A 27,094-nucleotide genomic window follows, 5' to 3' on the forward strand; every position below is an offset into this window, starting at 1 on the left:
TGTTAATTGTTTTCCGTAGGTACAGGTGTTTTATTAATTAATTCCTGCTGTGCGAAGCAGTTATTTATTTACTTACTTATGTGTCCATGTCCGCCGGTTCGGCAGAACAAAGGGATGAAATCAGAGAACTCCACTGCTGACGGTTACCCATCATCATCATCATCACCAGCATAGAGCCGGGGTGGCTCGTGCTGTTTCAATCACTTGTCTCCATTCAACTCGGTCTTGGGCCACTCGTCGCCGATTTCCTAGTCGACCTGGTCGAGCCATCGTGCACGTTGGGCCCCCCTGTTCCTGGTGCCGGTGGGGTTGTTGAAGAACTTCCTTACGACGTGTCCGGCCCACCGTAGCCTGCTAACTTTCGCTAGATGTACGATGGGAGTCTCCCCAAGCAGTGCCTGTAGCTCGTGATTCATACGCCTCCGCCAGTCTCTGCTTTCAGTTTGTACTCCACCAAATATCGTCCGCAGCACTTTCCGTTCGAACACGGCAAGGGCGCGTATGTCCTCCGTGAGCAGCGTCACAGCTTCAAGTCCATAAAGAACTACCGGTCTAATAAGAGTTTTATACATTGTTAGCTTCGTGCGTTTAACTGCCCACTTAGCTTCGACGTACGATGCTGGTCTGACAAGCCAGTCGTCGCATGTTCGAATATCGGCTAGGCGGTGCTTGCTTGATAAAGTCAGTAGGATCGTTACACTGGCCCCGTAGTTTGCCTGTACTCTAAACAGCCGACTGCGAAGTCTGTCGATAAAGAAGGGTAATGTCTAATGACGGTTTAAGCCAACGACTTTGCTATTTTTAGCTTCGTGCGGCGGCGTACGCTTCCTGATCGTAGCGTTTTACTAAGGGCAAAGTAGGCCCGATTTCCCGCTTGGATCTCCTTACTAGTGTTGTCCGCGGTCACCAGCGATCCCAAATACACGAACTCTTCTACCACTTCTAGTTCGTCGCCGTCAACTGTTACCGTTCGTGGGAGGCGCGCGTTTGTTTCCTTTGAGCCTCTTCCTTTCATGTATTTGGTCTTCGACGCATTTATTTTTAGCCCAATTCTCCTAGACTCCGCTTTCAGTCTGGCGTAGATTGCCTCCGCCATCGCAAAGTTCCTGGCTATGATATCGAAGTCATCTGCAAAGCCTAGAAGTTGGCTACCCTTGGTAAAAATCGAGCCTCTCATTTCGATGCCCGCTCGTCGGATCACCCCCTCAAGAGCGATGTTGAACAGCATGCAGGATAAACCGTCACCTTGTCTCAAGCCCCACCACGTCTCGAAGGTACTCGAGAATATCCCAGAGATGCGTACGAAACACATCACTCGATCCAATGTAGCTCTGATCAGTCGCGTCAGTTTGTCCGGAAAACCGTGTTCGTGCATTATCTGACATAGCTTATCTCGATCGACTGTATCGTATGCTGCTTTGAAATCAGTAAAGATGTGATGCGTGGGCACGTTGTACGCCCGACATTTCTGCAACATCTGTCGGATAGTAAAAATTTGGTCCGTAGTTGCTCGAGCCCCTACGAAACCTTGCGCTATCGGTGACAACCGGTGTAACAGGATCTGGGAGAGTACCTTTTAGGCGGCGTTTACCAGCGTAATACCACGATAGTTGCAGCAGTTTAGCCGATCACCCTTTTTGTAGATGGGACAAACCACTTCCCAGTAAACCATTTGGTTTGTATATCTCGATTGCAACTGAGATATACGAAATCATATCTGAACGAAAAAGTTATATTTCACGCCATATAAGAACATATATGTACCAAAGTGGAGGCGATATACGTGCGAAAATTTTGACAATTATTTGCAATTCTATTTTGCGTAGTTTTTATAACACGCAACTAAATACTCCTGAATATATGATTAAGATATAATCAAATATTGCAGTCGTCTATACTGCTTTATAATTCACAGTCATGAATTGTATATTAAGACACGCAGGACTGCGAAACAACTTATTGTTCACTTCGATTTGACATACTCCAATCATTATACAATTCCAATTTGAAATTGACATGAAAACGATTTAATGTGAACTTTCTATTACGATTTTGTGTTATCTGGGTCCTTCCATCCATTCCTCCGGTAGCTTTTCCTCCTCCCAAATCCTCGAAATAACCCAGTGTAGAGCCTTTGCTAGCGTTTCTCCGCCATGTTTATAAAGCTCTGCCGGTAGGCGGTCCTTCCCAGCGGCTTTATTGGTCTTCAGCAGCCCTATTTCTCGTTTGACTTCTTGGAGATCAGGTGCTAGGGCATTACTATCTTCCATGGGCGCTCCTAAGTTAATTTCCGTTCCGCCTCCTTCTGCGACTACGCCATTGAGGTGTTCATCGAAGAACTGTTGCCATCTGTCGACCACCTCGCGCTCGTTTGTAATTAGATTCGCTCCCTCGTCCCCACACATGTCAGGGTTCGGTGTGTAGCCCTTTCGAGTTTGGTTCGCCTTCTCATAAAACTTGCGCGTGTCATTAGCTCGGAATAGTTGCTCTAATTCTTCACGATCTCTGTCCTTCTTCTGGCGCTTTTTCCTCCTCAGGATCGTGGTCAACTGGTTCCTAGCTCGTCGGTATTTGGCCAGATTCTCTCTAGTGGCAATACTTAGATAATTTTTCCAAGCAGTTTTTTCCCCTTCACCGCTTGTTGGCATTCCCCATCAAACCAATCATTTTGTGTACTGCGAGGGTCAATACCTCCGATGGCCGAGCGTATTCTATCCCAACCGTCTTCGAGGTTTGAAGCACTTAACTCCTCGGAAGAAGGCAGTGCCTCATTCAGTACTCGCGCGTAGTTCTCGACAGCTTGTGGGTTATCTAGCTGCCTGATGTTCAACCGAGGAGGGTGGCTTTGACGTGTCCGGTATACGGTGGACAGCTTTGAGCGCACATGTACTGCTACTAGGTAATGGTCAGAATGAATATCCGCACCCCGACGGGAGCGTTCTTTCGTGATGTTAGAGAAAAACCAACCCTCTATGAGAACGTGGTCAATTTGGTTCATTGTACGTTGGTCAGGTGATCTCCAGGTGGCTTTGTGAATATCCTTGCGCGGGAAAAAGGTGCTTCGGATCACCACGACGTGCTGACGGTTACCCGCCATGGATTTTTCCTGTCGCCAGGACAGGTTCTCGTCAACAGCCCGGATGTCGTTGGCTAAGCTGCGTCGCCATGAGCCTCTGGGTCACCCTCTTCTACGCTGTCCTTGTGGATGCCAGTCGAGTGCTTCTCTGCAGACCTCGTTCGCTCCTTTCCTCAAGGTCTGTCCGATCCACTACCACCTACGTTCACGAATTTCTGTGGCTATCGGCCGTTGATGACACCGACGATGGAGTTCCTCATTGGATATCCAGTTATCAGGCCACCAGGCACGAATGTGCGCAGGTAACGGGTAATAAATATCTGCAGTTTTTGCGTTGCCTCCGCTGAGATGCACGTTTCGCAGGCATACAGCAGTGCGGATTTAACGTTTGAATAAAAGATTCGGGTTTTCGTACGTAGAGTGATTTGGTTTGAGCGCCAAATGTTTCGCAGACCTACAAAGGTACCCCTGGCCTTCCTGATCCGTGTGGCTATATCAGTTTTGGTATCACCATCGGGTGTTGTCTGGCTACCAAAATATTGAAAGGCGTCTACCTGCTCAACTTGTTGTCCCGCTAATGTGAAGTTGGTGGAATTGTCAGTGTTCACTACCGTATACCTAGTTTTTGCTACATTGACTGTGAGACCTGATGCCTGGGAGCTCTCGGAGAGGTCATCTAACTTGCTCTGCATATCATTTCGGCGTTGTGCGAGCAAGACAATGTCGTCGGCTAGGTCGAGGTCATTTAGCTGCTCCATCATTAGAGGATTCCAAGACAATCCTCGATTTGGTCTATTGTCAATTGCTCAGTTATTGAAGCAGTTATTGTTTAGGCGAAATCTGTAATTACAGATAAATTGTGTCTACACACTTAGTTTTTAGGCGACCATGTCGTTATAAAACACCGAAAACTCAAGAAGCAATATTCTCGGCAAAAGTTACGATTATTGATCGCTCAGTAAATGCAAACAAAATCGATCTGCCAAAATACACTGAGAACTTCGGTTGACTATGCTGACATATTCGGAGTTTTTAGACGAGACTCGGTTAATTCAAAACGAGTTTACCGACTAGTCAGTGAACGGCACCAAGTGACCAGCAAAATATAACTTCCGAGATTCATCGAAATAAATTTATTCCGCAAGTAAGGTATTTCCAGCCCATTTAACGGTAGCCTGAACAATATTCAGGAAATACGTTGAAACTATATTTATTCGAGACAATATTTTTATACCAGTTGATAGAATAATATTTACTGAATATCGTCGTGTATTTTGGTCTTACTAAAACGCTACTGAATTTGAGTTATAGTTGCGAGAAATGATGAAGTCGCTGCGGCTAAATTGAGCCAATTTTCTACAGTGGTGTCTGTGTTTTAAATCTGACATGCCGAAATAGCTAGCACATCGATTAAATGCTTTTCAAAAACAGATCAAAACAGAGACCGAAGGGTAACTTGTCGCTATTGCCTACATTCCGGGCTCATTGAAGATAATTAGTTTTGCAGTGACAACAGCTTGCTGCTGGCGCTAGTGTATCATTGAATCGTTCATATACATTAGCGCCAGTTGTCACTCAAATACCAGCTATGCCAATACGATAGAAGCATTTCAGGACTTTCAGGCCTCATATATTGGTAATAGTGTAAATTACGCACCATATGCTGGAATTAAAAACAAAATGCTGCTAATGGCTAGTGAATGAAAATTGACTTATATTTTCATATCAGAGGGGAATTTTTGTGTTCTACCGTGATAAAAAGAAGTAGAATTGTTCTGTGATAGCATATTCACAGCTGTTTAGTTTCTAGAATAAGTAAACGTAATCATAATTGTGTGTTTTCCAAACCATCATCAAGGGCGGATACGCGTAAGCGATTGCTGCTGGTTTTTTCAGCCTGGTTACGTGCTAGTGGAAAAACAGTGGTTTTGATGTTTATTGAATAAAATTTAGCTAATTACTTACATTTGTATGAAAATAGTTATAACACATTAAAGCCTATGAGTGCTACATTCGTTTCAGTATTGTTATATAGCGGCAAAGTTTTTATTTGGGAAATTGTAGCCAAAAAATTAGTAGCGTGATGGGAATACCCTCCCGTACCCTATCTGAGATATTTATAAAAAAAAATAAAAAGGGAAAACTATTTCCGTTTAGCTGGAGTACGTCCGGTAATACCGTCGGTGCCAAATGCTACAGTAGCGGCGGTTAGTGGTTAAAATAACAAAAATTCTTAGCAGCTACAGCAAATATATAACAAAATTAGTTATGATATAAACAAAATTATATCAAAAATATTTTCAGCAGGTTTTGTTATAATTTTGTTAAAATATAACAAAAACTTCTTTTCCTCACTATCTACTATATCGACTTTTTCCCGACGAATCATCAAAAATAGTACAACTATTTTTCTGGAACATTTACAAATAGCAACAGAAAAAAACTTTCACACATTTTTTCCGTTTTCAAAATCCGCACCTTTTCAGTCGGAATTGAACTCACGACATACCGCACACGATGCCACAGTCTTGACCACTGCACCAGAATTACACTTGAGCGAAGGTAGTTTAAATGCTTATATGATTTAAGCGATAGTATATTCTGGGTTGTCAATTTTTGCTGTACGAGCTGTCTATAAATAGATGAGAATCCTTTGGTACGAGCCCGTGATCAAGAAGAAGAAATCGAATCCGTGTTATGTATGTTGCACCGCACAATGGTGCCGAAGCGAAAAAACGCAATCATTAGCGTTTGCGTAAAAAACGCGTAATTTTTCAAGGGAGGTGTTTTTTCGGAGAAGTTTATTAATAAAATATAGCGCGTCTTTCTGCACTATTAGGGTAACCGTGGATCCACCTATAAGGGTGATACAAACTTTTGTTTTTTCAAATACTCTCAAAAAAATTATTTTTCTTAGAAAAGTTGCAAAGCACACTAAAATACGGAACTTTACTAAATATAGTAACTATTTATGTCTTACTGGTTGCAAAATATAATGGTTCATTTCAACTTAGCGTTTCTAAATTAATTCCGCTCAATAACTTTGCACACGATTATTTTGGTGCTTTCAAATGTTCTTAAAATACACATTTTTCTACAGACTATTAAGATGCATATTTAAAAAAATTAGTTTCGGGCAACTTTGGGTAAACCAAACAACTTTCATAGGAAAGTACTATATTTTATCGGCAAAATATAACAGCTTCCACCAATAGTACTCTGCAGGAAGCACGAAAATAAATCGATTAAAAATTGTGCGATTGAAGCATATAGATATAAAGATTCGCTACATGTAATCCTTATTTTATCCTGATGTAATGTAACGGATTTTCCTCCCAGTTTGCTTCGAGGTATGACGCTGGTCTAATAAGCCAGTCGTCGTATGTTCAAATCTCAACTGGGAGAGGCTGTTAGAGTCAATAAGATCGTAGCAACTGGCCCTGCAATTGTCCTGCACTCTAACAGCTGGCTGCGAAGTCTGTCGTATAAAAACAGAAGGTCAAGTTTCGACAACGGAATGTAGCACCTAGGCTTTGCTTTGCTTTTAATGTAACGGATATTATGGTTATTGAAAAGTAGGGGAATGTCCCCGGTTATGAAACAGGTTTTATTTTTTGGCCATACCCAGGTAACCAATAAGCATTAAAATAAGCACTAAATCAGTCGTTTATTAGCATCCCTGGTGTTTTATACTGCAGGTTGTTGTTTATCAGCTTTTTGACTGCATAACTGTTGTAAATTGGCATCCACAATTCTATTTAAATTCTTCTTGTTGGTAACTAGCTGCAAATAAGCATTGTCAGCACTATAAGAGGGCTAGCAGTAAAGTAGCCGCATATTTTGCCAAAATAGCATTTAAGTAGCATTTAAGGCAACTTAAATGCTTATTGGCTTGCTTTTAAATTGCATTGGAAATGCTTATTAGTTACCTGGGTAGCTTTTGATCGGATTATCCAATTTTAAAACTTTTTGAAGCATTGGAAAGTTTAAACATATACCTATCTTTTTGCCAAAAGAAGTATATGGTTGTTGTTTAAAACACAAAAGTTATAGCAAAATTTCAAAACATGTTTTTTTGTGGCTAAAAGAAAAGTGTCCCCGGTTGTGAAACACCTCAGAAAATCAATAGAAAAGATAAGAAAATATAGAAATATCGAAGGAAAATCAAAAAATAAAATCATTTATTCATGGAAAATACTAAAAATACAAAATCATTAATCAATTTCTTCGTTTAATCATTTAAATCTGAATCGCAATGAATGCATGTAAAAAAAGCAAGCTATCATATTGGCGCATTTCAAATGCACTGGTCTGTTACATGTAGGGGATTGTCCCCTGTTGTGAAGCGGCCCCGGTTGTGAAACACCCATAATTTTTAACGTATTTATTATCCTAGTGCAGCCAAGTTACTACCAGCGTCTAGTTTCGTAGTAATATAACTTTTGAGCAAACAACGGTCAAATTTCAACATTTACGATGCTTTGTAGGAAAAGTGTTTCAAAAAACACCCAAAAAAGTTTTTTCGCATGTTTTGCAATTGATTATTTTGTGAACCAAATGGAATAAAAAAGCTCAGGTAAAAGCATATAAGCTAAGTTTTGGACCTCTATTTCATCACACAGGCAAATTTTAGGTGAAATAATTGACTCAAAAATTATAATATAATTTTTTTGCAATATGGCCACCGCCCCGGTTATGAAACAGTCGAGTTCCCCGGTTGTGAAACATCTAGAAAATCAAATATTTTATACTTCAATGATCGCACATTACTTCAATTGGGGTATTATGAGTTTTTATGGCAGCAGGATTCATTTAGGTTTAGCAAAAACTCAATTGCTTGTAATACATGTAACAGACCAGTGCATTTGAAATGCGCCAATATGATAGCTTGCTTTTTTTACATGCATTCATTGCGATTCAGATTTAAATGATTAAACGAAGAAATTGATTAATGATTTTGTATTTTTAGTATTTTCCATGAATAAATGATTTTATTTTTTGATTTTCCTTCGATATTTCTATATTTTCTTTTCTTTTCTATAGGCGAATTCGAGCAAAACTAAGAGCAACCGTTCGCTACCTGGTTGTGATTATTGGAACTACAAAAAAAGTGCAATTCCCAAAATGTTTGCTGGCACCTGTATGGAGCTCAACTTTAAAAGTAATATTTTACTGAATTAACAACAGTGGGAATGATAAAAATGGATAATAAAGGTAAGAAAATGCATTTCCTTTCATTTGATATATATTGTTTCTGATTCGGGAGATTATTAGAGCTTCGCAAGTGTATTTATGTTTACGAACTGATAGGTTATAATGGCGCAAGTGATGCTAATCACGAAAATAAATCCGTTAGCATTTGAAAACACATTGGAATGCACTGAAGACTGAAAATAATTGGTGATTCTCTATCCAGGATATGTAAACTTTACAGCTGACTCTATGTACTTTTGCTTCATGCGGTACAAAATCAAACATTAACATTTTTCTGCCATAAAGTTAATTAATTCGAATATTTTCACTTACTTTAACGTAGATAAACAAATTTCTTCCAATATTACGCTATCTAAAATCCTGACAATTGAAAAGGTTAATCAAAACCTGCATTTTATTACAGCTTTTTTTTAAAAATGTATGGAGTTTGACAGCGATTTTACTTTTCATCACTTTTTTATGCAGCGCCTCCAAGCGGGTGATAGCTTGTCAAAAACGCCTATTGATTTTCTGAGGTGTTTCACAACCGGGGATACTTTTCTTTTAGCCACAAAAAACATGTTTTGAAATTTTGCTATAACTTTTGTGTTTTAAACAACAACCATATACTTCCTTTGGCAAAAAGATAGGTATATGTTTAAACTTTCCAATGCTTCAAAAAGTTTTAAAATTGGATAATCCGATAAAAAGCTATGGCCAAAAAATAAAACCTGTTTCATAACCGGGGACATTCCCCTATGTATTATGTAGTTTGAAATATTTACCGCAGCGCCAACTGCTTATCGAATGAAGCTCTTGTATGCCAATTCTGTTGACCAAATTCGAACAGTCTGATTCGAGCAGTTTTTGGTGGTTTTCGAGTAGTTGCTGATATTTCTTTCAGAAAATTTGGCATCTCTGGTTTTGGATTTTTCGTATCCGTGTTGCTTTGCTTTAGGTCATTTCCATGTTGCAGCTTGGAATCGATCATTTTTGTGATTTTAGATATCGAGTGTGGATCGATAAATATTTTTTCTATTGAGTGTAATTGAGAAATCGATTTGTATTTGCTATTAACGAAGTACCATAGGTAAGAGTAAGATGATCTGAAGTATGAGTTATATGGAAATATCAGGGGGCTGATATGACGTCACATTTTCGTTGCTCACATGAAAAAGGCGGCAAACGCAAAGCGATTTCACAAAACGAATTTATCTAACCATTTTCACAGTTTCATGTATTTCGCATTAATTGTCTGCCTGAAATTGGCTATGTGATGCTAAAACCTTGACTAAAATCGAACTAAAACTAACAAAATTTAACAATTTACACATCCGACTCGGTTGTCAGCTTGAGCCCATCTATGAAGCTGTCAGCTTGGGCCCGCTCTATGTTGGCTACGTTTTTTTTGTATAGGTTGGTATTGGAAGTGTCATTCCCGTGGGAAATATATTTCCATGGTTTTTTTCTACGAATTTAACATTTGTTGGAGACACCAAATATGATTAGATTATATCTTTCAATTTGTCTTGCTTGTAAACACACACTGAAATCGTTGATATTGATGTACTATATACATCACTCTTTCATAGCGATTGCAATTGCTATAATGAATTATCAGTACAAAAGTTAGAATGTTCACTTTCGTGAAAAAAACATTAGGTACGTTGCGCATTGTATGTCAAACAAACGAGTGTTGAGAAAATTCGATTTTCTTATTTTATCGGTAATCGAATCGACTAGTGTCAATTTCAAGCACCGTTTACGCTACAACGAACTTTGGAAATAAAATCGTCAACGCGTGATAGAAAGCAACAAATACGTTGCCTTTTTATTCGAGAAATCTAAAAAAAACAAAGCAAGGCCTCGTTCGGATCCTTGAATTAAAACTTCAAACAGTAGGAATTCAGACAAAACTTATAGCCGGACTCATCCTGACAAAAGGCCGTATTATCTAAATGTACCGGTTATATTTGAAGAATACAGACCTAACAATTTGAAGAAAACCAAAAACTGATTACCGTTAAAATTCTAGCTAAATTTATTTAAATCTGCCGAACTAGCGTCACGTAAAACAAACGCTAACAGAGTTGGCAATTTTTTCCGAAACAAACATTTTTGTTTAAAAATACCTTATTCAACTATTGTACGGCTAATTCTCGTGGAACAAGTGCTTGAAAAGCTATACAACTAAAACATTATTTGGAATTGTTCCTTCATTTATGAATAACATTTGTTACTGCACTTTCATGAAATTTACTCGATTCATGAATCACTTTCTTTTAATGGTAGAACCATTGACAGTTCTCATTTGTTTACGTTTTCAAATAAAGTCGTCATAATTTGGACACCATGAAATCTTGCAATTTAGTATTGTTCTATTCTTTCCGAAAAAGCTGTGTTTTTGAAAACGCAAAGCGGGATCTTTGTGTAGAAACTTAGATGTAATGGCGTTATGCGATACATTTTCTACAAAGATGTTTGTGCAGACTCCAAGATAGCTAATGTCATTAAGAAGGAATAAACTTGGTTGTGTCCATCGAGGATGTGAAAGAAGGACTTTCGGCCCTAAAGTCCTCAAAAGGCCCTCGCTCACAGTCTGCCACCATCGTTCATTAAACAATTTGCTTCATTACTCGCTTCATCTTCAATCGTTTATTAGATCATGGAATTTTTGCAACGGTGTAGAAAGTCGCATCTATTACACAAGACTGGAGACATCCAAGACATTGAAAATTATCGCGGAATTTTAATTCTAAGCCCAAGGTTCTTGAAAAGATAGTCTACGATGTTGTGTATCATGTAGTGCACCCAATAATTTCCCCGAACACCAACACGGTTATATGAAAAAACGGTCTAGAAACTAGAACCACACATTTGATGGTATGCTGTATTCTGCCTCCCAGTTAGCTTCGAGGTATGACGCTGGCCCAATAAGCTAGTCGTCGTATGTTCGAATCTCGACTGGAAGAGGCTGTTAAGAGTCAATAGGATCGTAGCAACTGGCCCTGAAATTGTCCTGCACTCTAGCAGCTGCCTGCGAAGTCTGTCGTATAAAAACAGAAAGTTAAGTTTCGATAACGGAATGTAGCACCTAGGCTTTGCTGTATTCATCAACTCATTGATCGAGTGTGTTGAGAAGATACGACTGGTTGATGCGATATACCTCGACAAAGTTCCATACCCACTGGCAGTGAAAAAGGGTAAGACCAAAGAACATTTTTGTTGTATACTGCCCATAAATGACAAATTGGCTAATATGTTGCTAACATGCCATTTTTTCCAAAATTAAGATCATAATATCACATGATAGTATTGACCCCCAAAAAAGTCCACCCCGAATGCCGATTGTAAAAAATTGCATTTCCGGAGGCACAGGACGTGAAATAAATTGGGCCAATATCCAAAATAAATGAGAAGTTGGCTAATATCCGTGATGATATCAAACCGCACGCGCCGCAACCGATGTGTTCTTATTTCGCATTTTCCATCACATATTCAAACTGATCATGTGGTGTGGTGGTTCAGGCGTAAGGTAAGCAATCGCTAAGTTTTTGGATCGAACCTTGTTACTTTTTTTTATTGCCACGACACCCTAGTTATACGACAAGAATCGTAGTTCCTATTAACGACAGCATGATGAAGCTGCTTGTATCTTCTAATTTCCCGCGTTTGAACCTCACGCTTCGTTGACAACTTCTTCGAGGTGCACGAATTAGATGGTGTACTCTAAATGGTGTGCAACTTAATGTCAAGAAATGCTGCGTCATATCTGTTAGCCGCCTACGTGATCCCTTGCGAAACGATTACACTATCGGGCAGAGCTATCTACACCGAGTACGGGATATTGACGATTTCGGCGTATAGCTAGATTAAATGAGCACATCTCTACGATAATAGCTAATGCATATCAATAGAAAACAAATCCTGAGATACACTCTACATTTTCTGCGCTGAAACGATCATTAAAATCTACCAGCCTATGAGAAACGCTACTTGCTAATTAATCGCATTTGTTAGCTATACCAGAAAGAAATTACTGCGAAGGCTTTTTGTTTTCGGACGACTAAGCGGAGATATTTTTTTTTTTTTTTTTTTTGTGGGGTGTTGAGTTGGAGCTGCTTGGCAGCTTGATTTTCAAGGCTCAACCCAAAAGAATAATAAATTTTAGCTTCTATCTTGCAACAGTACTTCCAGACGGACTAGCCTATGTCGGCCGGTTGAACACTGGTTGGCCAGTACTGTCTTTGGATAGGTTTTCAAAATAAAACCAATTGACTGTAGTGCGATGTAGTTGTTCATGGTGGCTGAATATGAGTCTGAAGACGAGTGATAAAGTCAGATGAGTAGGTACGTCGCGTCGCACGTTTCTCCTTTCTTAACTAAGAAACAAGTCGGGAAGCAAATTTGAATTTGGTAATGCTTTATCGATTTTAAGATACTTTATAGGGTTTTAGAATTTCTAAATCTTGTCTTTTTGAGTCTTTAGAGGTAATGTCACCCACTAAAATATTGTTTTACTAACATCATGCGCATATCTCCATCAACAGTGTACATACTTGATATGTGCATAATGGCAGTATATGCATTGCGTTGACGTGAATCTAAACTTTGTTCGCTTAATACTTCTGAAAACTACTGAAAAGAAAACTCAATTGATTGACAAATGTATTAATGAGTTTTTGAGTTACTGTCGACCAATCTAACACCCGCTTCTAGGCAAGTTTTCATTCAGTATGCAACCATGTTATGTTTTTCACTGAAGAAATAATAATAAACTTAGTAATATTTAAACCTATTAGGAAACATTATAAATTTTGAATATCACTGGTTCGCTTACCTTTCTCTTGCCTTTTTCTTTGTTAGCTTTACCTGGATTCTCTGTAGCCCGTCACATCACCTGAATCAGTTATTGGTCCATATTATTGTTGTTATCATGTTGTTCCAGATTCTTTTCTTGTTCAGGTCGTGTTAGTTTGTCGACATTTACTTGGTCTTCCAGCGAAAACAAACTGAAAGAAGAAAAAAAGACGAAAACCCCTTGGGCAACTGCCCTGGATAGATTAAAATTCGCGATTCGGGCAAGCCAAGTCAAAGGAAATATCTTTGTGATTAACCTTACCAAAAGCCCTGAATCAATAGAAAATAGGTATATGTATATAAATTAAGATTCGTAAATCGAATCTTCGAACGTCTTGCTACCATTTTGAACGTTCTGCCAAATAAATTGATTCAAAAATACTTTTGGTAGGCTTCACCACATTTGGCATCACTAGTGTGCATCTTCCATTTGTGTAAAGATACAGACCAGCCCTGGGACCTGGTTGCAGTTAAGCAATCCTCAAGGTTATGCCATGCCCAGGGTGGACGACTAAGCGGAGATATTGATCTCTTTCAAGCCAGGTAAACATTCATGTCCGCTGAAGGCAGCACTGGAAGCACTTCCTTCTGTGTGTGGCCTTCGCACAAACTACGGGTATAATGAACCTTGTGCTACCTGTTCCCGTGTCTTCACGATTTCGATATTAGTACATGTAAATGTAGCAGGGAATGTAACTATTAAAGCAAAATGAATTGTCTGTACATCCCCAAGTTGAAGATATAATAATAAAATAATTATGAAGATCCTCAAATTTTGTTCAAATTTGAAAATCTGCTGAAGTTTATCAAGTTTTAATTTTTCTAGATTCGAAAAATGGCCCCTAGAAGCAATATTTGGATGTATTTCGAAAAAGATTATTTATCTGGTGAATGCAAGGAGTGTGGAGCTATCATTAAAACTGCGGGTAACACGATGAATATGTGGAATCACCTGAAAAGGCGTCATCCACAAGAATATGCGATTGCACGCGAAACCCCCAGACTCGACGGAAGCGTTGGATCTGATCCTTTGTCTATGGTGGAAGAGGTAAGCAATTGTTATACATTTTTCGATATTCTTAAGAGTTTTGTAACAGAAAACAAATGCCCAGTCAGGAATAAATTTATCGTATACTAGCTGAGTGCCCGGTTTTACTCGGGGCGCCTTTGTCTCACAGTCACTTGTACATCAGTTATTGTAACCAAAATGCTTATGATGCAAAAATATAACGCTTGTTCCTCTTTTGGACGTTCCTTACCAATTGTCAGCTCCCCCTTTTTTGTCTACCTGGCTACTTACACATCTCTTTTCTTTACGGAAATCGCTATAAAACCCTACAACGAAAGAGAAACAAAGTCATTTATCCTATTTGCACCTTCCGCTAACAATGACCACCCCACCCATAGGTAATGAATAGTTTTGTTATTGTATTTTTCAAACAAAAGTAGAAGGTACAACCAAGGATGGTTCGATCACTTTGACTCAATTTTGGTTCATTTGACAGTACCGTCTCAGCCGAGCCAAATATGACAATGTTGTATATGGGACATTTGTAGAACAAGTTTTAATCTACAATTTTTTTGAACAAAGTTTTGCTGTATCGTTTGTAGTTACGGTGGTACAACGCTAGTAACTCATCAGTGACTAAATGAACGTTCATTTAGTCACTAATAACATACTAGCATTGTAGCGCCGTAACTGCAAAAGATACAGCAAAACTTTATTCAGCAAAATTATAGACATTAATCCGCTCTACAAATGTTCTATACATAACTTTATCATATTTGGCCCCATCAAGACGGTACTGTCAAATGAATCAAAATTTAGTCAAAGTGATCGAACCATCCCTGGGTACAACAGTGTTTCTTTCATGGATACAAAAAACCTGTCATTCCTTTCATCTCACTTCAAGACAAACTTGTTTGTAAACAATGTTTTTAGTTTCACCACCAGGAGCAAGTATGCACAAATTATTGGCCGAGCCCACTCTGCAACATACCACATAAAGGTAACCATGGGAAAAACATGGTGTTCTCAGATCAAATCCACACTGTTTGAATGATTGCTCCTGTGACTCAAATAGAGTTGACCAGCAACACTTAGCACTAATGGTCGAACACTTTTTATACGGGTCACTTTGATTCGGCACACTTGACAACCCTCGTTTTTGTTAACCCTCGTTTTTGTTAACCCACCAGTGCTGATTCTCTTATGTTATGGAACATGTGTGCCGAGTTTGATGAATAACCGTCCAGGCATTTCGGAGTTATGGCCTCCCCCCTGTTACAACCCCCTTTTATTTCGGAGTTATGGTCCCTCCCTATTAGTACCCCTCCCCTCTTTGTCAACTCCCGTGATAATTCCCAGATGTCAAGGAACATGTGTGCCAAGTTTGAAGTTTGATAAAGAACGGTCAAGGCGTTTCGGAGTTATACTCCCCCCCCCCCTATTTAGGATCCTCCCCCCTATCAGGGAACCTCCCTCCTTTCTTTTTGTTAACTTTCCAGTGCTGATTCTCTTATGTCAAGGAACAATTGTGCCTAGTTTGATGAATAACCGTCCAGGCATTTCGGAGTTATGGCCTGCCCTCCTGTTACGAACCCCCCCCCCCCCCCTTTTGTTAACCCTCCAGTGCTGATTCTCTTATATCAAGTAACATGTGTGCCAAGTTTGGTGGAGATCGGCCAAAGCGTTCTGAAGTTATGGTGAAACATACAAACATACTCACGCTCACTTTTATATATATAGACGTTCTGTGAAAATTTTCAAAAATGAAAAAATCAGTTTTTGACATGCACCCGGACAACCCAGAATATCTCTGGTGTCCACTGGCTATTGCCAATCTTAAAATATTATAGAAAAACTGGAAAAATTTCCCCGTCGAATGCAATTGGTTTCATCTAAAAATGTCCTATTTTGTAGAAGTTATGGCCGTTTGAATTTCGTCAAAATTTTGCCTGTCCGGATCATTTTATCTAACTTCTGTACATGTTTTAAATAGGCTTTATGGATATTGGAAGGAAAATAAAAGTGATTCATAATTGTGCCATGATTTTTGAACGATTTCAAGCGGCCAAAAAGTTATGCAGCGCGTTTTGTTACCAACGGTACGGACAATATAGTTTTCGTTTTTTGTAGGCCGTAAAATATCCCTATATGTTCAAAACATAGTGCATAGTCTACTGTTGTAAACAAGAACAAGAAGAAAGTTAGTTATTTCTTTTATTTAAAATTTTAAACAAAATATAAATATATTACGTCGATTAATAGCAAAAGTACTGTGTAATAATTCAACTATACAATATATGAGACGTTACTTTCTTTGTTATAGAGTGAATTTTCTCTCAATTTACGCTTCATACTAGTTATGTCGTCATGTGCTCAACCAGCTTTCTTAGTAATTCGTAGCTTATATTTTATTAGAACTTTTTGTCCTTCCAGTCCATCAAGTCATTGCAACGTGTGTAAATATATCAACATTCGGTTGGTATTTCCACGCTAAAATCCACCTTTTAACAAAGAACTATGCTAAGCTATGCACATTGTTAATGTTAATGTTGTCTTGTCTAAGACATATATATTTTATTTCAAGTTTTCTACTAAACACGGATGCTACTTTGTGGAGAACAATTGGCATCACTAGTATTTGTATGAAGGTTTCTGAGATGGTTATTCAGATTATATCGGAAACGCACCACACTGAATCCAGCATACATATTCCGGTTTAAGATTTTAAATAGTACACCTATTTCTGCATTATATGAAATATTAGTTCGATGATAATTTGCTGATCTAGATGCAAACTGTTCGCTTGATGGTTCAAAGTTCCGATAAGTTCATTATCCAGTGCATTCATATACAATGGACCTAACTTGTTAAATTGACTTCCTGCTTCATAGGAAACCTAAAATGTAGTTGGAAATAATATACTTTACATTATTGCCTGTATTGTAGCCGGTTATTACATGTTCCGGGTCTAGCATTATCCTGAGGCCAATTTTAAGAAATCCGTTTGAAGCCAACAAATCAAGGAAAGCTACCAGTGCAGTGCACGCACTTTTAGCTATCAGTTCAGAAAGTTTTGACATGTTAATTGGATCACCTGGATGATTGGATTCTTCGTCACCCTGCATATATTCAAAGATCAGATTAGAGTAAAGTTTTGTTGGAATAGGATTGCATTATTTAGGAACATTTTTACCTGAATTATAAAAACTTCCGTCCAGCGGATGATGTGGTTTGTGTTTGAAAAGTCAATACCTCTGTGAACTCTAATGCTGGGTACCCCATTTAATGGTTTTTTATCAATAGGTGAAACGACCCTACGGAAAATATCCGTTAATAGTTTCAGTTACAGTTAATCATTCTATGTTACCCGATGTTGAAATTCAAATCGTTCTCAATCCACTCGATGCTGACAATTTCCTTTTGGCTATCATCACCTTCTTCCGGGCCACAGACAATTTTATAATCCTTCATATTCTTCAAAGCGTCCTTAATATCGTTCATTCTTTCTGGTGGTATCTGAACCATTAGACCATCTTCGACTATACTGCACTTTCCTATTAAACCACTACTTGATTGTAGTATTCCATTCAGAATTAGAAAACTGGCACCCGTTACTGTAATTCAAAATGATCATGTTGGAAATTAGTATTACAATCGAAACATATTCGAGCTGGTATTATGTACCTTTTCTAGGCTGGCCCTCGATGTTGATTGCTTGTGTAGAGTACTGCATCGCTTCCGGACAACCGGATTCGGTATTCTGTATACAAACTAAATGACCATCAGCAACGTTACTGAAATTTCCACCAAGTGCTAAAATTTGGTCGTTTGAAGTAGTTAACACTTTCATAACCTGCTCGTAACGGTTTCGTGGGATGAGTATGCTTGTTTTTCTGTCTTCAATATGAATCACCATTCCTCGTATAGTTGGAATCGTGTAAGAATAATTCCTGAAGTCTGCCAGCAGATTTATTACTGTTTGAGCGATTTCAACATAAACGGAGTCTCGTTCGCGTACGCTTACGTGTGGACTTGGATAATACCGATAAAGAGCTCCGAGACGTAACATTAGACGTAACGGCAATATTTTTGCCCAGGGAACTTCCCATCGGTGTACCAAAACCCCTACTAAATAGGGAGAGTCTGGAATTATCACATTTTGCATGCACTGATAAGTCGGTCTAACGAAAAGAAAACCGCCATGATTTTTCGAACCCAAAAAGTTGGTTATTCTTGCTGGACTGAAACCTAATTCTGTGACAGTACTTCCGCGATCAGCATCACAGTAAATTTCATTTAAATGTACAAATATGTCCTTCGGTAGAAGCTGGGACTCGTCAAGCGCTAAAAGTATAACGATTTCATCTTGGCCTACGTAATGCATACCACGTGTGGTAAAATTAATCACAGTCTTATTAATACAACAGGTTAGCTCCACAATCGTCACCAAAACATGTAGATTGCGTTGTAATGCAAAAGTTAAGGTCCCGTTACGCAAACTGGCAATTAGGTTAGCATCGTTGTCGATCTCTATGTGCTTGGTTTCAGTTTTGGAGATCTGTTTAATGATTGGCGGCAACTTAGTCTCTTCCGCAGGGATCAACGATGGTAAAGAAATTGGGTGAGGATTTTCTGCGAAATATTGGAAATTATTTGTATTAATTGATTACCTGATTTATACCAACGAGCAAAAATAAGGCCTGTTTATTTAAACACAGTGTTTTAAGCAAAAAGAAAAAGTACCGCTAAGCAACATCATAAAAATCTTTGGTTTATGGATCGAAATAGTGTTCGACATTGGAACTAAAATTGAAGTCCGGGTTCCGGAACCGGAACAGAGCCAAATCGGACCGGAATGAAGTCGGAATAACAATCGAGCCGATTTTTAACCGGACCGGACCGGACCGGAACCCGGACTTCAATTTTCGTTCCGATGTCGAAGATTAGATCGAAATAACTCGCAAAAGATTTTATTATGTTATTGGATTACTTGAGTTACCGATCTTGCTTGGGATTCCAAATTAGCTTGAGTTTGGGTGCTGAATAAGACTGATAGAGTTAAAAATGAATTCCACTTATTTAATAAAACATTCGCCGACTACATCAATTACTCATCCACCAGCCATATTCATCCCAGCAGCATCTCATCCATCTCACCCCGGAACACACTTCTTTCTTGCCCAACGATTTGCCCAACGAACGCTTATGCGAACCTTACTATGAACATCCCCATATGACATATGTCAATAAGCTTATACTGCCGTGAATCGCATATCAGTCCCATATGGAAATTCATCAATCGGAGAAAACAGTGATGAAAGCTGTGATCATGTTTATCAAGATAAGAAAAATATCGCATGACATATCGTTATTAACTTGACTCAAGAATATGTATTACAATGTTTTTAATACTTTGGTAGTACTATACAATAAAATTATAATATTTTTGTATAAAAAAACAACAATGGGACTGACATGCCATTATTTTGCATGACATACTGCAAAATAATTGCATATCAGTCCCGCTATGACCGGTTTCTGTTTACGGTGTAACTGTCAAAGTTGATTGTTTCGCTTAAAGTGTTGTTTATTTAAAAGTTTTAATAACTCCTGAAAAATGTCCTCGTTAAGTTTTCGGTACGAAACGCCAAAAACAACGTTGAAATTATGGATATGCTTCCCGACAGTTTTTTTTATAAATGTTTTTAGCGTATCTCAATATGTTTTAAATAAGTTGAAGCCTCGACCCTATATCGACAACATCAGATACGTAGTTGTAAAAAAAGATCATACGAATTCCATTACAGCAACTCTGTGAATGGGCTAAACCAAAACCATTGCAAGATTTTTACAATGAAGCAAGAAAAACAAGTCATGTCTAATGAATTTGATATTGAAAATCATTTAAAAAGACAATCAACCAAAATTTTGATGGATGATTGATGATGGAAGGAAAAAATCATTGATTAAAGCCATCGTTCCATTAGTAGACGAAACTAAAAAACAATTTTGGATTGAATTACCAGAACAAAACCAGTGAACGCATATTTGACGAACGATCTGTAATGTTTGCTAACATTTTATCTATAATAAGAGTAAATATGAGTAAATAAAGTACGTAAGAGTTGATAAAATTGTGTTATCATTCATTTGAGCTTTAAAGTATGGGATATATTATATCTTCTTCCTGCGCCCACCGCTGTGGGACTGATATGCGATTATTTTTAAGATGGGACAAACTGACCTGATATTTTTTTTTTATTTTTTGAAATGAAACTAGCTATTTTTTTGTTACAACCTAAAGAACAATGATAACTAATACTGTTTAGCGATTAAACTCAAAATCACAAAAAATACATATGGGACTGATATGCGATTCACGGCAGTATATGCCAACACTTACCTCGTGTTTTGTCTTGACCTTTAAGGAGGTCAGGCATTTGATAAATTTTTTCAACGGTAGTTTTACATTCGCTAGAGAAAGTAATCAAGCAAATATGTTTATAATCACCCTTATTCTTGTTTTCGTTCGAATGATATTCTTTCGAAAATTAAGCTGATTCGTATTCTTATTTTCGTTAGAATCAATTCGAACCAGGGGGCTGATTTGACGTCACATTTTCGTTGCTCACATGAAAAAGGCGGCAAACGCAAAACCATTTCACAAAACGAATTTAACTAACCATTTTCACAGTATCATGTATTTCGCATCAATCGCCTGCCTGGCATTGGCTATATGATGCTAAAACCTTGGCTAAAATCAAACTAAAACTAACAAAGTTTAACAAATTACACATCCGACTCGGTTGTCAGCTTGCGCCCATCTATGAAGCTGTCAGCTTGGGCCCGCTCTATGTTGGCTACGTTTTTTTGTACAGGTTGGTATTGGAAGTGTCATTCCCGTGATTCGAACACCCGTTTCTTTTGTTCATTCGAACATGAGAATAATGCTTCCCGATTCGTTCGAAACAAGCTATTCGTACGAATGCAGAATACGGTCGTGAACAAGAATAAAGGTGAATACCTCAGGGGAGGTAAGAAATAAAGGGGAAAGAGTAGAAAATTAGGTAAGGAAGGGTCATTGAAGTAACGCTTGGAAAGTTGTTCCTCTTCCTCCGTTCCTCTTTACTCAAGCTGGGGTATTCACCAGCAGAAGAATACCAGCAAGCGACGAAGATGGAAAAAAAGACCTTGAAAAAAGAAGCGCAGAACCAATGTTCGACGATCCTGAGAAAAAAAGCGCCAGGAGCACAGAATTGGAATGAAGAATTGCCTGAATGATGCCTAATATTATTGGAAAAAACTTTTACAAAATTTTCCACAGTGATAGACAACTCCAAAGAAAAATCTAAAAAACTATAACCTGCCTCATGGAAATATTTTCCATTTCTCCCATTTTCATTATGGTAATGTTCTTCAAAACATTTTCTTATGAACGCCTGTGATTTTTATTTTACATGGAATTATTTCATGTTTTTTCCAGATACATACTTTATCTTGGACCTTTGCAGATTTTCTCTTTTGTCAAAGTTGGCGCTGCTAACCAATTTAGCGGTTAGCGTTAGCTTCTGCTAAATATTCGGTTACTTTAGCGGTTAGCGGTTATCGAAGCTAACGTTTTGAATTAGCTGATTAGCTGTTAGCGAAGCTAAAATTTCGGTTAGCGATGCCCACCTCTGTTGTTGAGTCTATATGTTCAACAATCTATATATTGGGCTATATTTATAAGCATCTTTGAATAATGTATAACCTTTATTTTCTGGCGGCAAAATGTTATTGGAATTCAAATTGTTCAGATCTTTGATCATTTGATGTTCAAAGGGATTTAAAATCATGAAATGTTATTTAAAAAAAATACAAAAGAGAGATTGTAAAGACAATATACAGATGTAATATTTCACTATAATACTACAAGTAGCTATATTTTTTCAACACAATTTGTAATGAAAAAGCATTGTAAAGTAGCGAAACAAAATTCCACCGATAATAAAGCATAATGCAGTTAACATGGAAACAAAATTACATACCACAAACTGGCGTTTGTACTCTCCCTTTGCGCTTATCTTCAACTGTTTTAGGTAGTGTATTTGAGGTCTTTGGCTGAACATCCCAATTTTCATCCAGTTCGGTTAAGTCGCAGCCCGGTCGGATCCCGTCACTAAATATCACCGTTTTATCCTTGCGACCGGACCGTGGTGCTCCGGCTCGCTTTAGTACTCCTACCGGAACCATAACAGATATAGGAGATTGTGGTTGGCTACCGACTTGTTGAAGAAACGGTGGTACCGTGGAGCAATATTCCATAGGATTATTGGGATTGGGTTGTCGTAGGGTTGTAGACCCCGAAGCAGCACCAGCGGCAATCGCAAACTGTGATCCATACTGAGCCTCTTCGAGAGCTTGTTGCTGCTGGTTTAGGATAATGTCACAAGTGATGCAAATTCGAGCTTCTACATCTCCTAGGTATTCGAGTTTGGCCTTGAGACAGCAGCAAGCCGAACAAAGTAACTGCCCGCAAGCACGACAGTGGTGTCGACGTTTGATAAGGGAAAATTTTTGATTGCATTGCATGCAGAAATTAGTTGCATTATCTGGAACCCAGAAAGGGGGCACTCTCCCTAGTTGCGAATGAGCACTGGTTAGAGAACCTGTTGATCCATTTTCTTCAACTGGAATGGTTTGTATTGGTCTCTCGCTGGTCTCGGTAGGTGGTGCTGATGGCATCGGCTGAGGAACAACTGCTATTGATGGAACGAAGTCTTCCGAACTAGTTGAGGATAATGTCAAACCTTGATCAGAATCAATTCCATGTGACAGCGACGAAGGCGGGGTATGCCCAGGAGAATTATGGTTCTCGCTGAAATTATTTGATTGAGATGGCAGTTCCAAGGAATTAGGCCTTGGCAAAGGTACTTTCAATTCTGCTTCTGCTGGAAGTTGTCTTGGCTCTGCCTGGATATTTTCTCCTGTGTTGTCAGCATTTGCATGCACCTCTTCCACAGGCAGGTTTTCACGTACTAATGCAGACTCCGTTTCTGTACAATCAATAAATTTTATCTCACTTCCGTCATCTAACGGATCATGAGTGAACTCAAGAACATCGTTTTCTGGAACTGGTTCTATTGGAACTACATCAGTTCCTAAATTGGCACCGTTCGTTGCTGGAGCAGTCATTGCAGCTAAATCATTGAATTCGAGTGTGGAAGCTTGAGAAATTAGATCTTCATCATTTTCTTCTCTTGCAGATTCTGGTATACTTTCATCACTTCTAGTATCGATGCTGTTATGACTTTCAATGCTTATTGTGTCCTTTTTATCCAGCTCCTTGTTAGACTCTTTACCCGTCATTGCGATAACGGCACTATCTGTTGCAATAAATGCGATGGAACTTGGTCCTTGAGGTACTGAATTATGTTGTATATCATATTCTTCCAATTCCTGCAAATAGCTTTCCAATTCTGTGTCGGAAACATCGTCCATAGTGGACTCAAAACCAACAACTTTTTTGATTTCGGTCTTCTCATCCTCTAAGTTTTCCGGCCGCGCCAAAACAGCTCCTTCTTGTGTTTTTTTATTCTGATCCTCTGCTGGCAGTGACATGTCTGCAACAGGTTTTTCCGCTGGACAAGCACTAGTTAAATCAACCGCCACTATCGATGAAATCGAGGAAATACCTGGCAACAGAAAGTTAACGTTCTTTAAAAGTAAAAAAAATAAATCAAAAGATAATTACCTTCCAAATTGATTACATCGTTACTCAGTGTATCCGAATACAAACTGTTTTTGTAGGAAAATGCAGAAGTGTCTTGCTGTTCACCTGGGCCGATTTGCTTAGAGAGTACAACTTGGCTAGCTTGTTGTTCCTCTCGGTTTGTTGTTTCTTCGGTCGTATTGTCCGATAGTTCCAACATGTAATCGCCACCGCTAAGCGATAGCGCTTCAGTTAATCTTTCGTGCACTTCCGCATTATCTTCTTCATCCCCGTCGCTGGTGGATGTAGATGATGATGAACTGTCACTGCTATGTAGATTCTTGCTACTTCCACTGCTTTTGCTCCTGGGTTGGCATTGGTGATCTGATTCAGAGCTGTTAGATGATGGGGATGATGATTCAGGTCGGCCAAGTGATGAAGAGGTGTGAGATTCGGTGGAAATCGACGAACTGGACGGCGATAGAAGAGGTTTACTATCTCCATTACTGTTAGATTCAACCGTGTTCATCGCTTCAAACGACACTGGCCGCGAAGTCTCTGCAACTGGCTGCAGTTTGCCATTAAGCTCTGTTCCAGCATTAACATACTCATTCAAACTGGAAAAGACGGTGGAAACGTTTATAACGTTCGTTCTGGATTTGCTTTTTTCCGCTGCTTTGCTACTTTCTGGAATCGGACTACATGTAGCTCCATTTTCCTGTTTTAAAAATGTCGTAGAGTGTGGTGTTATCATTTTGTCACTGAGGTGTTTTGATGTCTTGTTAAAGGTTGATTCTGAAAATAGTTGAGATAATTCTACATTAGCAGCAATTTTTAAATACGATTGTTTTTTCGTATATTTGACCGTAAATAAAGAATAAAACATGGTAATAAAATGAAATACTAAATATATAAATCGTCAGCGGGAATGTGCCCGGTTTGTCCCAAATAGTTGTACAGGTTATCGTTAATTTTACATAAAAGTCGTGCACCTTAAAAGCCATCGTGACGTGGACCGAAAGCTAATACCATTCGCATTTGTTCTAATTCATCATTTTGCCCAAACATAAATGCGATTATGAGCTGCAATTCACATTGGGACAATGACTATTTTCCCGAAGTACCGTGAAAGCACCAGTCGCCGCGCATGTTTAAGTCACCGCGCACTAAGTGATATTCTCATCGATATTTGCAAATTACGATAAATTTAGATAGTTATAATAAAATGTGTTAACAGATCTATCGAAATACTGTTCGCAAGTTTTCATACTTTTTTAATTCATATCCAAAATTGAGAGTACATTAAATTTTAATACTAGTATAGCAAACTTTTACTTCTGTTACGTGCAAACGTAAGAGCCGACTACCACTATAAAACTATTTTAGTCTGTGCTATTATTATAGGACCCAACACTTATCGTTCTTACAACATTAAAACACAATTACTTTGGGTGGACCGGTTTCGGGCAAGTAGTTAGCCATCTACCATTGAAGAACGTTAAAATTTAATTAATGTTAGGGCCTATAATAATATACAAGTATGGCAAATTCTAGGCTTTGATTAGTCGTTTCTACATTCCCGTTCACAAATTTATTTATGTATTATTAATACTGTGTGTTGAAACACCGAGTTGTGTGCGAATACTTTTTCAAAACTTTACACCGCTTGCTTGCACCTTGGTTCAAATATATCGCTTACCTACTAACAACAATTAAACGTAAACTTATTCCATTTATGCACTGCTCACCGTTTACATTAACAAATAGGTTCGTTTTCAATTTATGAAAAAGACTATTTCTACGAACTTATTTTTCTCAGCATGATTATTAATAATAATTCCATAAACCAAAAATCTTTGACCAACTAGCAAAAATTTCTAAAATATTCCATAAAATGCTTTTTCAGAATGCAAATACTGAAAATACCTACGTCATATGCTTATTTTTTGCAATCACAGAAAACTTATACGCTGTTTTGATCGTGAATCACATGACCCTGAAATAATTGACTAGATACAAGCAAATCGAGCGCAATTAAACAAGACTAGCTAAGTAGTACTGCCCATCAGGCAAGAGAACATAGTACGAAACGATATAGACAAACATAAACATCAGTTCCTTTGAGTCTTACCTGGTATAGATTTCGAGTTTTCCCGTGCTGTTTCTTGCGAAGTAACCATCCGGCATTCTGTATTCTCGTTTAACTCTAAATCATCCAGAACTTTATCTATATCAACAAGATCCATCTTCGGATTTGCTCGCTGTTGCAGTAGACACTGCCACAATTTATTATCCTGGTGTAGATTTTCTTCAGATTAGAGCGCAAACAGCCCTCTGTTGTTGCATGAATAAGTTCCGACAACAACGAACCTGAATATTACACATCGATAATAAAAAAACTGCAATAGAAGGGTAAACGAAAAAACGCACTTCGGCTAACTATTATCACAAATTGGTGGATCGATGGTTTGGTGTTTTCATCTTCCTATGTAATCTCCGGTTTGTACTTTTTCGCTACTATTACGTTCGCAGTGTAGAATTGTATTCGGATATTTATTTCACGTAATCTATCGCATATCTAGAACGCAGTAAAGCTTTTCGAAGTAATAAATTTGGAAGATTTCACTACTGCAGCTGCACCCTGCACTTTATAATAAATGACTTATAAACGATTATGACATTTAATTAACTGTCATTCGTAACCAGAGATGCCATAAATATTTTTCTTAAAAATATCAACAACTGCTCGAAATCCAGTATTCATCTTTTTGTTTTTTTCGCGAGCGTAAATAATATCAAAAGCTTCATTCCACAAGTGTTGGGCGCCGCGGTAAAAATGATGATATTTTTATTTCAAGCTGTCAAAACACATAGAAACCTAGAATCATCAGAAGCAAATTTGAATTTTTTTTAAAGTACGCGCTTTGGAATCCATCAAATGTTATGGTTGGGTTAGATAACCCAACCATATACCATATGCCAACATATATACTTACTATAATTTTTATTTGTCTGCATTTTAATTAAAACTTAAAATTTTATTACATAATAAATTCTAAACAATAAGGACATTGATTCAGCATGCCTTGGATGAAATATTGTTATAACTTTGCTTAAAGCCACAGAGAACAGACATTTATGCTTATATAAAATATCATGCAAATGGGGTGTAAACTTTTGACACTACCGACATCTCTCTTACGGTGCACCAGTTGTTCAATATCCTTGTTGCCATATTTATTATATATTCTTGTCACTATCTATA

General features: G+C 38.3%; 1 protein-coding gene across 1 annotated transcript; it reads right to left on the reverse strand.

Moving 5' to 3' along the window:
• Nucleotides 1-16,355: 16,355 nt before the first annotated feature.
• On the reverse strand, nt 16,356-26,444 carry LOC128734056 (zinc finger FYVE domain-containing protein 9). The gene is made up of 9 exons (XM_053828045.1): nt 26,260-26,444; nt 25,961-26,199; nt 23,872-24,624; nt 22,166-23,812; nt 17,823-18,770; nt 17,506-17,752; nt 17,332-17,452; nt 17,096-17,257; nt 16,356-17,034 (listed from the first exon to the last, which is right to left on the reverse strand). The coding sequence occupies exons 2-9, from the start codon at nt 26,073-26,075 to the stop codon at nt 16,876-16,878; spliced, it is 4,152 nt and encodes a 1,383-aa protein (XP_053684020.1). The 5' UTR covers nt 26,076-26,199; nt 26,260-26,444; the 3' UTR covers nt 16,356-16,875.
• Between the last annotated feature and the right edge of the window lie 650 nt (nt 26,445-27,094).

This window comes from Sabethes cyaneus, chromosome 1 (assembly GCF_943734655.1).
Source record: "Sabethes cyaneus chromosome 1, idSabCyanKW18_F2, whole genome shotgun sequence".
Taxonomy (NCBI): domain Eukaryota; kingdom Metazoa; phylum Arthropoda; class Insecta; order Diptera; family Culicidae; genus Sabethes; species Sabethes cyaneus.